The sequence below is a fragment of the Martes martes genome (assembly GCF_963455335.1).
Source record: "Martes martes genome assembly, chromosome: 1".
Lineage (NCBI taxonomy): Eukaryota > Metazoa > Chordata > Mammalia > Carnivora > Mustelidae > Martes > Martes martes.
Genome location: NC_137888.1, coordinates 39267912 through 39283259, shown reverse-complemented (window position 1 = coordinate 39283259; position 15348 = coordinate 39267912). Strand labels below are relative to the sequence as shown.

The following is a 15348-nucleotide window of genomic DNA, read 5'->3' as shown; positions in this document are numbered from 1 at the left end:
CACAAAAATGCAAATATGCATGTCTGAAAGTTGCAAATAGAAACAAAATGTAATGCAAAATAAATCAGAGTAGTGACTTTTTGCTCTTTATGAATCTGCTGGGTACGTTTAATCTTTAATAAAAAATAAGCATGTATGTATGCTGCTATCATCATCACATATATATATGATCATATCTTATCAGACATTCACCCATAAGGTCATTCCAGTTTCGATACAACAAACATTGGGAAGTAATTTTTCTCCTTAAAAGGAATTATTTTGAATCAATACTTAATACTGAAATAGCAAATCTTTACTCACAAGTTAGTTTAAGTGTACTGGTACTTACTGTTCACTTATTTGTATTAATGAGATATTTTAATAGATATTGATCTTTTTATAAAAAATAGGTAAGTTATTTAGAGTGCTAAACTGCAATTAAACAAATAGCAAATGTAATTTCCGAGGCAAATTTGGTAATATTATTTGAGAATAAATGGCAAAGCTGACTTTAGCCGTAGTCTTTCCATCCTATGTTGTTGTGAACTCTTCAGTGGTAAATCTTCAGGAATTTAGTATAGTCCATTAGAACAGATTTGTCAGTTATACAATTCATACATTCAGTTTTATCTGGTAGAGGTGGTTGACACTCATTCATAAATTTACCTTTCCATCTCTAATGGTGGAAAGATTGATCTAGTAAAAAAATGTTTTCAGTGTTCAGGGATGGGAGCAGTGTGTCTGTGCGCACCTGCATTCAAGTTCTGGGGAGGATGGGGGGGCGGGGCGCAGTAAGGGAACTGTCTGTTGTGTGGTGCTCCAATAATTAGAGTGCCCTAAATAAAACTTTACACTCCCCAGGCTTCCTCTAAGGTGAATTCAATCCAATTGACTTTTTATAGGAAGTAAGTATGGAAGAATGGTCATAAGTCCCTTGACAAGACTCAATTTCTAGAGAGGAAATTGAAAAGCTGATCCATTTTTCTGTTGCTACAAAAACCTAAATAATGGCATCAAAGGAGGAAGCCATCATTGGTCTCTAGACACACACCGTGTTTTAACAAGGGAGTATCTAAAATAGGAGCACATATTTAAATTAGGCCCACAAGGATCAGGCTAAAAGTGTGGCTACTGAGCTAGTAAGGGATGTACTTGGGGCTAAGGGGAGAGTACAGTTTTCTCCTAAAGGCACTCAAATGCAAGTAATAAAATATGTATCACCGTGCAGGCTGAATAAAATAAAGCCCAAGGCTACCAGATTATCTCTGGTCTTAAAGGGTCACAATCTTGAGCCCCTTTCCACTGGGCCTGCCATTGCCAGGTACTCCTCTCAGAGCACAGAATGTAGTCTACACAACACAATCATCTGACAGATGGTCATTTTATGTTTTCTAAGGCTAGCTTTTATCATCAGTACTGACATTTTCATACCACATTCCACTTCTCTGATACCCTGAAATCTCCACCACACATGACTTTTTTTTTAAATCTTTTTTTTTTTTAAGAATTTATTTATTTATTTGACAGAGAAAGATCACAAGTAGGCAATGAGGCAGGCAGAGAGACAGAGAGAAGCAGGCTCCCTGCTGAGCAAAGAGCCCAATGCGGGACTCGAGATCATGACCTGAGCCGAAGGCAGTGGCTTAACCCACTGAGCCACTCAGGCGCCCCCCCACCCCCATGGTTTTTACATCCAGTAATAGAATGTGACATTGGGCTGCATCCTTCTTGATAACAGAGGTATTGCTATGCTCTTTTACTCTCTATTGGCAACCTCTTGCTTGACAACAGTTGTTAAAGCAATCCTTTTGCCAAAAAAGAGAAGTTAGGGAAAGCAAGGCAAAAAAAAAAAACAAGTCAGTGCAGTTGACCATTGAACAACATGGGTTTAAACTTTGCAGGTACACTTATATGCAGATTTTTTTCAATAAATATAGACAGTACCATATATGTATTTACTTTTATGATTTTTTTAACATTTTCCTTTATCTTATTGTACAAAATACAATACAGGTAACATACAAAATATGTGTTAATTGACACGTTATTCGTTAAGTTTTCTGGTCAACAGTAGGCTATGAGTAATTAAGTTTTTGGGAAGTCAAAAGTTATGTGTGGATTTGTGACTGCCTGGGGTCAGTGCCCCTAACTAGTAATACCCACATTGTTGAAGGGTCAATTATATTTTCATTGAATTCAATGTATAATAATCCTTGTTTTTTAATCTTAAGGATTGAAAGTAAGTTTTATTTTTAGTAAAGGATAGTGTAACAGTATAAAACTTATGACTGTGAAAATGGACCACAGGAGCATTTTATAAATATAGCCAAATTAGAATGGCTCCCCTCTCTCCTTTGGGTCCCAGAGCCTTCTATAGTATCCATGTATGATTGGAAATAAAGGAAATCACTAAGACTTACCTGTTTAAAAATAGAATTTTAAAAATGTTTATCCCCTGCAAGTTCTAGAAAAGGAGTCATCAGATCAATTTCATGCGAAACCACCAATTCTTAGGCTTACTCCATTCATAAACATCAGTCCTGTATCAGCTGCTAATTCATAGAAATGACATTTGTGAAAATGTAAGGAAGAGAGTTACCTAATTTTCTTTCTAGGAAAATAATAAAAATCATTCTTTTGAAAAATTACCAGATATGCATAAAAATGTTAATTTAGCAGAAGCCAATAATAGAGTAAAAGATAAAGGAAAAAAGCATAATAGCAATAAATCTTTATTGGAATTTTTTTTAACAAAATAATTTTTAAAAACAAAAGCCCCCGCATGTAAACAAGAAAGTAAATAAAGTTAGTTGGCATCATTAAGTACATCCAAGAATCAAAACAAATTCTGGGTTAACATCCCATAATCCAGTAAAATGTTTTGACCCATCAATGGTCAGGGAAACTATTTAATACTATCAATAATGCGACCTGATCTTTGAACATCATACAATGGTTTATGAATTATAAACAATATAAACTTTACATTCTTCCCACCAACCCATATGCCACATGTAGACCCTGTCATAAAATGGGATTTACATTGTCGATATTAGACCAGAATGTCCATCCTCATAAGCTGACCAGGTTTACACCTATCTGATCTCCTCTACAGTTTTTATGGTGGGATATGCTAGAACCCATATATTACAGTGTGACTTTTTTAAACAAACCTAATCCTAAATTCTATCCCTAACTAATCTGCCATTTTATTTTTTCTCACTTCCTATACATACATTAAATACCATAGCTACTTCACCTTAAAAAATACTGCTAATACATTAATACACATTTAGGCAATAATTTCTGACAAAGTTGTAGTTTATTTACCAAGAAAAAAATGTTATTTTTTATTTTAAAATTTAGGTCAAGTATTGTCATACTATTGTCATAGTAGTGTTAAATTAAAAAGGATGGCTTCCAGAGGGTTCAATATACACATTATTGAAGATCAAAATTAAACAGAGATTAAATTATATTTTATATGGGGAAAGTTTTCTCAGTTCTTGGAAGAAAGACCAAAATACAGTTTTATTACTATAAAATGTTATTAATTCAGTGTCTGTTTTTGCTAATTCATTCAATTTACTTTCATAAGCTTTATAAAAGAGAGCCAGGATAAGTTTTCTAAGAGGCCTTAATTTTGGTTTAAAATTTAAGTCTTTTCTGTCCATTAAAATAATTTAAAGATGTGCACAATATATTTGTGCTGTTTAAGGCAGGTGCCAAGCACATTTTGAAAGGTAATAAACTTACCAACTAGAATGTTCTCCCAAAGGAAAAAAAAGAAAAGAAAAGCTCATGACTATTTTTAGGACAGGTGTTTAAACAGCACTCTTCTTTTGGATCATTTAAAAATAATTTGGCAGGTGAACTGCCTATGGTCATACTACATATCGCTAACAAAGTACAAGCAACAGATACAGAATTAATGATATATTTTTAATATTTTTACATGTCTCTTTATTTGGTGCCTAGTGGCGTTTAACAAGATTTTTGTATTCACTGCAAAAAGACAGAACATAAACACTAAGTAACGAATATAATTTCTCTATGCCATGCAGAAGAGAAGTCAAACATTTTACACATCATCACTTCTAAAGAGTTCTAATTAAAATCCAAACTGTTCCCATTTTTGCATCCTTGTCATTCTTTGGTAAAAGATTCAAAATAGTCATGGGTTAGGAAACAACTGTTTGTTCCATGGTCTTCATTTTTGCAAATAAATGTGTTTTGTAAAAGGAATCTGCACTGTGCCTGGTTTCCTAAATAATTATAAGTAAGCAAAATAGTATGGTTTTTCTGACTAATCTACTCCTAAAGCTTTGAGTTGCCGTTCAATCTCTTCATCGGAGATTGTAGCCTTTGAAGTAGAGGCAGATGGTAAGCTTCGGGCAGCTGATGGAGCTTTGGCCATCTATATTAAAGGAAAAGGAAAAAAAATGTGCATTATCAAACATTTGGGCAAGGACACAAAGGATATGCTACAAAAACGTTTGCCATTCAAATATATAAAAAGATGCCTCTAACAGCAAAAGCTAACTTTAAGTGACAAAATTGGTAGAATCGATTTCCAACCGAGGATGGAAGACATTCATACCTTTCCAGAGATTTCAATTCCAATTTCATCAAGAACTTGATTTACAATATCTTGGCTTTCTTCTTCATCATCAGAGCCATCAAAGATGTCATCAAGTGTGTCATTGACTTGAGGGAAAGGGGAGAAACAAAATTACAGTTACTATCAAACAGATTTCAAGTTAGATTTATATTTTTAGAAGGTGGCCCAAGTATGTATACATATTTGTATATTACTCCAGGGCAAACTTAGCTGAACCAACACACTACAAAAGTCATTTTCAAAAATTAGTGAAGTTCACTTATACATTTTTGAGTTACTAAATCTGGAGTACTTTTCATTGCAACACAAATTATCCTATAATAAAACAAGTCTACTCTGATTTTGAAAAATGTGTCTTTAAAAAACAACAAAAGAAATTCACAGCCAAGGGCTTAAAGTTTTTAAGTAATGATTCCAAAAACTATATTCATTGAGCGAGTTAGTAGCTGTTTAATCTGACCACGGAATAATATTCAAGAATCAAATATCCTGTAAATATTAGGGAGACAATTTACTCTTTTTAGACCTATTATTTTTAACTTAAATTTACATTCAACATGTAGGTAGAATATTCTAACAAAGTCTAAGGTTCAATGCTTTATTAAACTTGTCTGAAGAATGACATCCAATTTAACCTTGCAAAGATTATTACTACTATATCCCTTTCTTCCTCCTTTCCTTTCCTTCCCAAAATATTTATGGGAAAGGTTCTGTATAGAAAGTATCACGTTAGGATTGTCATATTTATTTCTGAAACAAAGTGCCTGGGCATGCAGTACAATTATAATTAATGGAGAGAGAAAAATGAAGACCTCAGGTACACTTTACATTTAAGTAGAAAAGCAATTAATAATCAGTATAAATAAGAAAGATAATAAAGGGAAGAGATTACATCCAACTGGGAGGAAGTACATGTGAGGTGCTCCTTGAAAGATGCACAGGATTTGACCAAACAGAGAGAGAGAGTACAGAATGAGTAAAGACTTGGTGGAAGACAATAAGGATTCACTCAAGTAGGGCAAGTTCTTCTGTTGTGTTTTTATTTAAGGAGTATGAATGGAAAAGGTGTATCTATTATTCTGGGTCAAAGAGTTTATGTTTGATATGGGAAAAAAGATCTGGGGAATCATTTGGGATGTTCCCTGTTTCACATGTACATTTTAACTGCTTGTGTCCTTGATATTATTAATAAAGCTTGACACTGGTTAAGATCTCTGGTTAGTATGAGCATGACTGGACAATCTGATTTTTTTGTGTTAGCTCAATAGCATAAAGTACATTTGGAAAAAGCTGTATTATGTTCAAGGACAAAAAAAAACCATAGTATCATCTCTGAAGAAATAAAGCAATAAAGAAATAAAGCAAAGGTTAACCCTTCAATTAGAGTTTCAATTCTTCCACTTAGTGGATTCAACTTTTGGAGAAAGTCATTTGACCTCTCTGGGCCTCGGTATGTTCACTGGCAAAATAAAGGGGCCTGACATGAAAACTGCTTTTGATTTACATGTGGGGGTTTTATTTTATAGTCAGCAAGAAGCCACTAAAGGAATCTCACTGGCATCCTCAGAGGTAAGTTTCTGGAAAAATAATTTAGATGTAAGTGAAGCAATAATGAAGGTAGGGAGTACAGGTCAAAGTTTATAAGGGACTCAATTAAGAAGTAGCTGCAGAAAAAATGAAAGAAGGGAATAGATGAGAAAAGAACAGAGAAGTATAATTAGGGATTAACAAAGAAGGATGCTTTCAAAAAAAGTACAACAAAATTAATCATATTTTATATATATATAATTTATATATTTGAATTTATATATATGTACTTATATACATATACATATGTATATAAAATGTGTGTGTGTGTGTGTGTGTGTATAAAATACAGATTTCTCAAAGTTCCTGTTTCCAAAATGGAATGTGAACAAGTTCTGGAGTAGTACTGTACAATATAAATTTCAATTAGAAAAAGATATACCCATTTAAACCTTGAATTTACCTTTGGATGAAAATACTAATGTTAATGTACTTTACTAGGTCATAGAAGAAATGAGTAATCACCAACAATTACTACTCTTTCAGACCCATTTGCAAAGTACTAAAATACAAATGAGAACTATGACAGAAACGAGTTGTTTGAGCCTATTGATTCTCTTCATTATAGCTTAATGGAAAAGTTAATTCCTCTAAAATCTGCTCACACCTGTGCCATCATTGGAAATCACATACACATGTTAGATACTGTGATCATTATATAAATGACCATTCTCACAGTCATTAAAAATTCACTAATGATGTTTCCAAAAAGTCCTATTTTTCAAAGCAAAGATTCACAGTCAAAGCTAAAGAATTTCTGAACTATCAAAGACACACATACACTTACAATAACTCCTAAAAGGAAAACAGATATTCTGAAATTGAATACTTGAACAGTGGTGAGTTTAGTATTCCTGGTAATTTAATTAGATACTATTTAATTGTACACTATTTTATTCACTAAATGCCATTAAATTAAAATGCTGGCAGCTAAGCAGAGCTAAACCTGGCATATCTCTACATAGTTGTAAAACAATCAGAAAATACCTTTGCGAAACAATGATGTCAGTTGTGACAAAAGATGTTAAGTAATGTTGACCAGGATTATTTATTAGCAGTAAAATAAAGGCTGGGATAATCTTTCTGGGAAGAATGTGGTATGAACCAAAAGCCTTAAATAAGTTAATACTCTAAGAATATTTCTAAAATGTAGTAAAAAATAATATAGAAACATTTATCAAAGGATTAGCAAATACACAACAAATTTTAAAACAATGTTACTGACCAATGTAAGAATAGTTCAATAAATTAAGACTGAAGTTATTTAATATTGATATTATACAGTATTAAAAAAAAGACTTCAGAGAAGATTTAAGGTCATGAGTACATGTGTATATCATACTATTATGTTTTTTAAAAGCAGGATAAGTTTCAAAATTGCACATGTAGTATGATTTAACTAAGATATGGGAAAATACAGGAAAGAAACATATAACATTAACAGTAATTAAATAAAATATCTGGGTGGTGTGATAATAGATTTTTTAAATAAACTTTGTTCCTTTGCGTTCTCCATAGTTCCTCTACAAAATGAAATTAACTTATAATAAAAAAGAAGAAAACTAAGTATTAAATAACTCCGGGAAGGAAAAGGAAAAAATGAGAACAAAAGCACTTCATTATCTCTACCTCCAACAGAAATAGGGATCTTCTCTAGTATGAAAGAATCAACACACAACTCTGAAACTACCAAATTCATACCATGAAGAGTTCTTTTATTCACAAGTTGGTTTTGGTCCCCTCATCAATGAAGTAAAACCGCTGGGGCCAATATGGCATAAAGATATGGCATATCATATTTTATATTTTTCTTTCCAGTAAAGTTTGATAGGATTTGAGCCTTATATTTTGCAAATTTAAAAATACACTGGAGTTATAATATAGACATCTATCCAGAAGGCTGCGGTATCATTGCTTTTTTCAACATTTGTGCTTTTATGGATTAGAATATGAGGTTGCTAGTAAATAAACTTGGCTGATTCAAAGATAAAAAAACTAAATTTCATTACAAGTTATTAAACTCACTCATTTCTTCAGTCATTTCCATTTTCATGTTTTCCTTCTGGAAATTCTGCATTGTTTGTAATGTCTTTTGTGGATCCATCTTCTTGTTAACTGCTTGCATTGTCTTTAAATATATGAAAAGATTCATGTTGGCTACATAAATGTGACATTTTTACTATGAAATAAGTCCAAAGAGAACAAACCAAATTAGATACAGGCTTTCTAAAGATATACATATTGCCATAATCAAACATAAGACTGTTTAGTATTCTAGAAAAAATGAAATACTCACTTGGAAACCATCTGCTTAACATTTATGTAATAAAGACCATAGTGAAAGAACTCATATGAACAGTAGGCCAAAAAAAAAAAAAAAAAAAAAAAATTAAAAAGCATTGTCAACAAAAAAATCCATTGCTATTCAAATGGGACAACTACATTTGTCTACTCTATGGCAAGCACGTAATGCCTAAATTGAAAAGAATGGCAATTTAAATTTTACAAAATTTTTTCATTAAGCTTTTGATGTCTAAATTAAAAAGGGGGACACACAGTATACACACTTAATCCATTCACTTATTTTAAACCATGTTTTAAAGAAATGAACAGAACACTGAGTTTTATAGAAATATGTGAAAAGAATTCTCTTATGTTTTATATTCACAAGTTATTTCATTAAAAGAGATTAATGCTATCTAGTATGGCCAAAGACACTATACAATAGAAAATACATCAGTTTCAAAGATACCAAGCAGTCTTTTCCCAATGTGTATACAATCTACTGCCAAAGTAACTTTGGTTACTTTGCTAACTTTGGATACTACAAAGTTACTTTGTTAACGTTGCTACTACCAAAGTAACTTTTAAGTATAACACTGGATTTTCCCCATCCCCCTCCAGCCCACAGAGACACTGGAAGTGGGATTCCATTGTTCTTGTATCAAAAGCCAAAATCTGTAATTCACTATGAGACCAAACACCACTGAACTCTGCCTAACAAGCTAGTCTTATGGTGTACACTGCCCTCCAGCCACACTGATCTTCCACTTCCTTAAATGTGCCATACTTTCTCTTGCCACAGGACCTTTGCATATGTTGTTTTACACATGCTCGTCTCCATTTGTTTTCATTATCAACACTTCAGATTTCACCACTTTCCTAGGGAACTCGTCCCTGACACCCCTGATTAGAATAGATATTCGTGTTAAATCCTACTCACTACCGATGGAATTCCCTATTTACTGATGTAAGTTATATTACTTCTCTTGCAACTTATAGTATTATTGCAATTAATACTAATAACAATGATGATAATGATAATAATAAAGCAGTAAATGCCTACAGAGTCTTAACTATGTTTCAGACACTGTTCTAAGCACTTTACATATAACATTTAACATTAAAAGACATTTATTCAAACCTGACAAATCTTTTCTATGTGCTAGGTGCCATCGCTGTTCCTGTTTTAAAAACGGATAATGAAGGCACAGAAGGGCAAAATAACTTGCCAAAAGCTAATGAACAGAAGTGAGATTTGAACTCAAGTAATATATATTCCTAATTACCACACTAAACAACCTCTCAAATGGGCTGTTTTTGAAACAGACTATACAGGGGCGCCTGGATGGTTCAGTTGATTGGTTAAGCATCCAACTTAACTCTTGATTTCAACTCAGGTCATGATCTCATCAGGGTGCTAGGACTGAGCCCTGTGTTGGGCTCCAAGCTTAGCATGGAGTCTCCTTGTATTTCTCCCTCTGTTCTCTTCCCAATTTCTCTCTCTCTCAAATAAATAAATAAATAAAATCTGAAATAGACTGTACAGTTTAAACCCTTGCCTGGTTTTGCTTTCCACTTCATCCCCATCATTTGCTATACTTCCTACCTATATAGGGTCTAAACAAATATTTGCTGAATTAACAAGTATCTAAAAAGATTAAGTAAAAATTCTAGTTCAGATTTCCCTATAAGGCAGGACCATATTCCATACCTTTTGCAGGCCTACCACCTGCAAAAAATAGCAAAATAAGTGGTTTTCCCCTTAACGTTATTGAAAAGTTACCCATCTCAAGTGTGTGATCATCACATATGATCTTTTCCTCAATTAGATGTTTAGTTCCGTTTGTGAAAGAAAAAAGGAAAACAAGTTTTTGTCCTTAACTATATTTTTCACTGTAAAATGACAAAGATCCATCAAGAGTAAGTTAATTGACAGAACTAATATTGAAACTTCCTCTATTTTTTTGAAATGTCCTTTATTTTTTTATTTTTTTTAAATTTTCTTCTTTTAAAGATTTTATTTATTTATTTGACAGACAGAGATCACAAGTAGGCAGAGAGGCAGGCAGAGAGAGAGGAGAAAGCAGGCTTTCCACGGAGCAGAGAGCCCGATGCGGGGCTCGATCCCAGGACCCTGGGATCATGACCTGAGCCGAAGGCAGAGGCTTTAACCCACTGAGCCACCCAGGCACCCCTGTCCTTTATTTTTTTAAAGAACATCATGTGTCACTGCACTTACCGCAGCTAAAATGGATAAATTCTATTTTCACGTGCTCTTGTAATCTACAACACAATTATAGTTGCTCCTCATTATTTCTGGATTCCATATTTGTGGATCTGCCTACTCACTAAAATGTACTTGTAACCTCACACCAGTATCATAGAGCTTTTGTGTTTCTCTGTGGACGAGTAGAGAACAGCAAAAAATGTGAATTGCCAAATGTGCTTGTTTGCAGCTGAGGTCTAACAAGGTGACACTGTACTGCCTTGTCTCAACTCTCATACCGTATATAAGTGTCCTTATTGTGGTCTACCTACCTTTTGTTGGTGACTTTGCCTTTATTAAAATAGCCTCAATCATAGTACTAAAGTGTGTAGTGTTGCTAAGTGCATGAAACTATAATGTATTCATGGAGAAAATACATGTTAAGCTTTGATTAGGCATGAGTTCAATGTTAATGAATCAACATTTATTAACTATGGTGTCTTTCAACAGAAATACATAAAACAACCTTAGGTATAAGCTGGTTGACAAAAACGTGACCAAAGGCTCACAAGAACCTAACCCTCTATTTCCCCTAGGAGTGATGGTTTGATATTCACTAATCGAGTGTCCCCAACTTAACAAAACATTAACTACTTCAAATAATGAGAATCAACCGTAGATACCATTTTTCTAATATGAACCTCCTACTTTCCTCTGTGGCTCTCTTTTCTTTTGGTCTTCATATTCATATTCCTCCTTCCTTATATTTAACACCTAGTGGTATTTTTTTTTTAAGATTTGTACTCATTTATTTGACAGAGATCACAAGTAGGCAGAGACGCAGGCAGAGTGAGAGAGGGGGGAGCAGGCTCCCCGCTGAGCAGAGAGCCCGATGTGGGGTTCATTCCAGGACCCTGGGATCATGACCTGAGCTGAAGGCAGACACTTTAACCCACTGAGCCACCCAGGTGCCCCCACCTAGTGGTATTTTTAAGACCTAGGTCTTCTGCAAAGTCTTTCAGATCATTCAGTTCAAAGATCTGTACAGTTCACTGAAACTTAGCACAAACTTAGCAATGTTGATATATGCAGTAGGTAGTTTCCCTGTCAGATATAGCTTAACCTCCCTGCTCTCTACCCCCACCCCATCCCCAACTGAACAATAAAATCTGTAAGAACAGGGCCTTTGTCTTAAATATCTTATTCCTTATAGTACTTCATATATATCCAGGGACTCATTATTAAAAAATCAAAAAGCTCCAAGGCACCTGGGTGGCTCAGGCGGTTAAGCATCCAACTCTTGATTTCGGCTCAGGTCATGATCTCAGGGTCGTGAGGTCGAGACCCATGTTTGGCTCCATGCTGAGTGTGGAGCCTGCTTGAGATTCTCTCCTTCTCCTTCCACCCCAGCCCCGAACTCTGCCTCTCTAAAAACAGCTCAGAGTCCTTTAAATTCTATAGTGAAAACATTTTTTTTTAATATATAAAGACTATATTGGGACGCCTGGGTGGCTCAGTTGGTTAAGCGGCTGCCTTCGGCTCGGGTCATGATCCCAGGGTCCTGGGATCGAGTCCCACATCGGGCTCCTTGCTCAGCGGGGAGTCTGCTTCTCCCTCTGCCTCTGCCTGCCTCTCTGTCTGCTTGTGCTCACTCTCTCTGACAAATAAATAAATAAAATCTTTAAAAAATATATATATATATATAAAGACTATAAGTTAAATGTAAGTTCCTGATAAAATTAACCGATAAATACTTCTGACAGAAATCATGTGTCCTTCTGACACAAACACGAAAATGAATCAAGAGCAAATTACTAAGTAATTAAAACTTACAACTTAATGAAATAAGACCAAAAATCTAAGAATTTAAGGGAAAACAGCAAACAACACTTTAAGTCAATTTAAAAAATTTAGAAGCTACACATGATCTTGGAAAAATCAGAATGTCCTGAAATAAATTTTAATGTAAAACATATCAATAAAGAATCTATGTACATGTGAAACTAATTTAATGTTGTAAGGTAATATGCTTCAATTAAAAATTCTAGAAGTAGTTATCTGGATTACCTCATATTATAACTCCTTTTACTAAATATTACACAGATTCTGTATACATCATATACATATACATACATATATATACATATACATACATATACATACACATATACATACATACATATACATCAGGAGGTACTTTTAAATCTGATTTGAATCCTTTGAATCCTTAAATGTCTTAAATAAAACCATAAATGTATGGATATAAAGGTTCCCACTTACTTTTGCTGTAGTAGACATTGCTCCTGCCATCTTCATCTGGGAATTCATCACTTTCGTTTGTGTTGACATAGAAGTGACTTTTGAACTTACAGCAAAAGTTCTTGTTTTTTGTTTCCGTAGATGTACAAGCTGTTTGGCTAAAACTCTGCAAGCTTCTTTATTACCAATCTTAGCCATTTTCTTAATTTCTAACTCCTAAGAAAGGAAATAAAGAGAGTATTGGGAATAAAATCATTGGTAGGTAGGTAATCCCTAATGATTTACTTCAGAAAAAAAAAATTAAAAATCACACACACATTATATACCTTTTTCTCCCTCGTCATGAAGAAAGGAAGAGGCAGTCATAAAGTCACAGAAAAAAATAGTTAATTTGAGTGGGCAATTTATTCCACATGTTTACAAGGGACTTTGTACCTTCATTACAAATTGAAGCAAGTCTATAAAATAGTGTTTACAAAGAGCCTAAAAGAAAACGAGAAAGTTCAACCCAAAAGTTAGTAGAAAAAAGGGGGAAAAAAAAGACAAAGAATTGGTGGGATAGAACAAAAAGAGCACAGTGGTAGATTTAAAGTGAATAATAAAGACAATTATACCAAGTGAGAAGGTTCACCTAACATCTCAATAAAAGGTTGTCATTTTATGTAAGAATATAAACTATACTGTCTGTTATGTCAAGAAACCAACTTTAATTATAAAAACAAACCTAAGTAAAACAACAGAAAACATATTCCATATAATTAATTACCTACTAAAATCTGAAAATCTGGAGTGTGTCCATTAACATCAGATAAAACAAACAAACAAACAAACAAAAAACCCATGAGAACAAGGAATACTACCAGAAATAAAAAGGGGGATTTCATAATGACAAAGGAATCAATATATAAAGATGTTAAAACAATCCTATACGTGCATGCACCTAAGAAAAGTGTTTCAAAATATGTGAAGCACAACTGACAGATCTGAAAGGATAAACACACAATTAGCATGAGGTATTCAACAACTCCTCTCCAGTACACTGCTATAATTGTTAGAACAAGTAGAGAATCTGTAATGATACATATTTACAAAAAATACTATGATCAACCTGACCTAACCAACATTTATAAAAACGTCACCACCAATAGCAGAATACTTCATATGTGTACACTAAAAAAGAAGGAAATCACCAAAACACAACATATTTTGCTCAGAAAACAAGACTCAATAAATTGAAGAGGACTGAAAGCATACAAAGTATGTTCTCTAGCCATAATGAAATTAAACTGGAAATAAGTAAGGGAAAGGAAGTAATATCATAAATAAGCAGAAATTAAACAACATGGTTTTAAATAAGTCATGAATTGGAAAAAAATCTCAGGAGAAATAAGACAGTATTTTGAATTTAATAAAATGAAAATGCAACATATCAAAATGTGTGGGTTACAGTTAAAATAGCTCTTAGGGAGAAATTTATAGCATTAAAGCCTATATTGGAAAAAATAAATATCTCACAAGCTTGAAAATTGAGAAAGTAGAAAAAAGTAAAACAGTAAATACAAGTAAAAAATAATATAAACAATAAAAGAAATCTATATAGTAGGAAAGAAAAATATAGAAAATTGATGAAATCCAAAGCCATTTTTCGTAAGAGACTGATCAAATTGGCAGGCTATCAGCCTGGGGTGGCGGGGGGGATGAGACAAAGAGAACACACAAATTACAAAGATTAGGAATGCAAAGGAGGGATGCCGGGGTGGCTCAGTAGGTTGGGCATCTGCCTTTGGCTCAGGTCATGATCCCAGGGTCCTGGGATCAAGTCCCACATCAGGCTCACTGCTCAGCGGGTAGCCTGCTTCTCCCTTTGTCTGCCACTCTCCCTGCTTGTGATCTCTCTCTCTCGCTCTCTGACAAATAAATAAATAAGATCTTAAAAAAAAAAAAAAAAAGTGATGCAAAAGAGGGCATGCCTTCATGTCCTAAAGATGTTAAAGGATAATATGGGAATATTATGAATAATAGGTCATTACATTTTAAAATTTAATAGACATGGACAAATCACTTGACAAATGTTAACTACCAAAACTCATTTAAAAAGACAGTTATCCTGATCCATTCTGTATCTGTTTTTTCCTAAAAATTGAATTTGTAGTTTAGAAACCTATCCACAAAGAAAAGTTCCCTCCCAATCGCTTTACTGATGAATCCTATCAAACATTTAAGGAAGAAATACACAAACTCTTCCAGTAAAGGAACAGTAAGAGAAATCAACTCATGCTTTAAAGTCAGCATCTCTCAGATGTCAAAACCAAATAAAGACTTGGCATGAAGAGATGACTACAAATGAGTATCTTTCACGAACATGGATGGAAATATTCTTCACAAAATTTCAGCATACTGAGAAAAAAAT

The 15348-nt window shown here is 33.7% G+C and overlaps 1 protein-coding gene across 2 annotated transcripts in view; it reads right to left on the bottom strand.

Moving 5' to 3' along the window:
• Window positions 1-2698: 2698 nt before the first annotated feature.
• The window catches only part of CHMP2B (charged multivesicular body protein 2B), a 28278-nt gene continuing 15628 nt past the window's right edge, over window positions 2699-15348 (bottom strand). For both annotated transcript variants that reach the window (XM_080810204.1, XM_080810205.1), the window contains 4 exons: window positions 12960-13154; window positions 8216-8318; window positions 4583-4689; window positions 2699-4399 (listed from right to left, as the gene is read on the bottom strand). In XM_080810204.1, coding sequence (XP_080666330.1) covers window positions 4289-4399; window positions 4583-4689; window positions 8216-8318; window positions 12960-13154 — 516 coding nt within the window. In that variant the 3' untranslated portion in view covers window positions 2699-4288. The remainder of the gene's footprint in view (window positions 4400-4582; window positions 4690-8215; window positions 8319-12959; window positions 13155-15348) is intronic.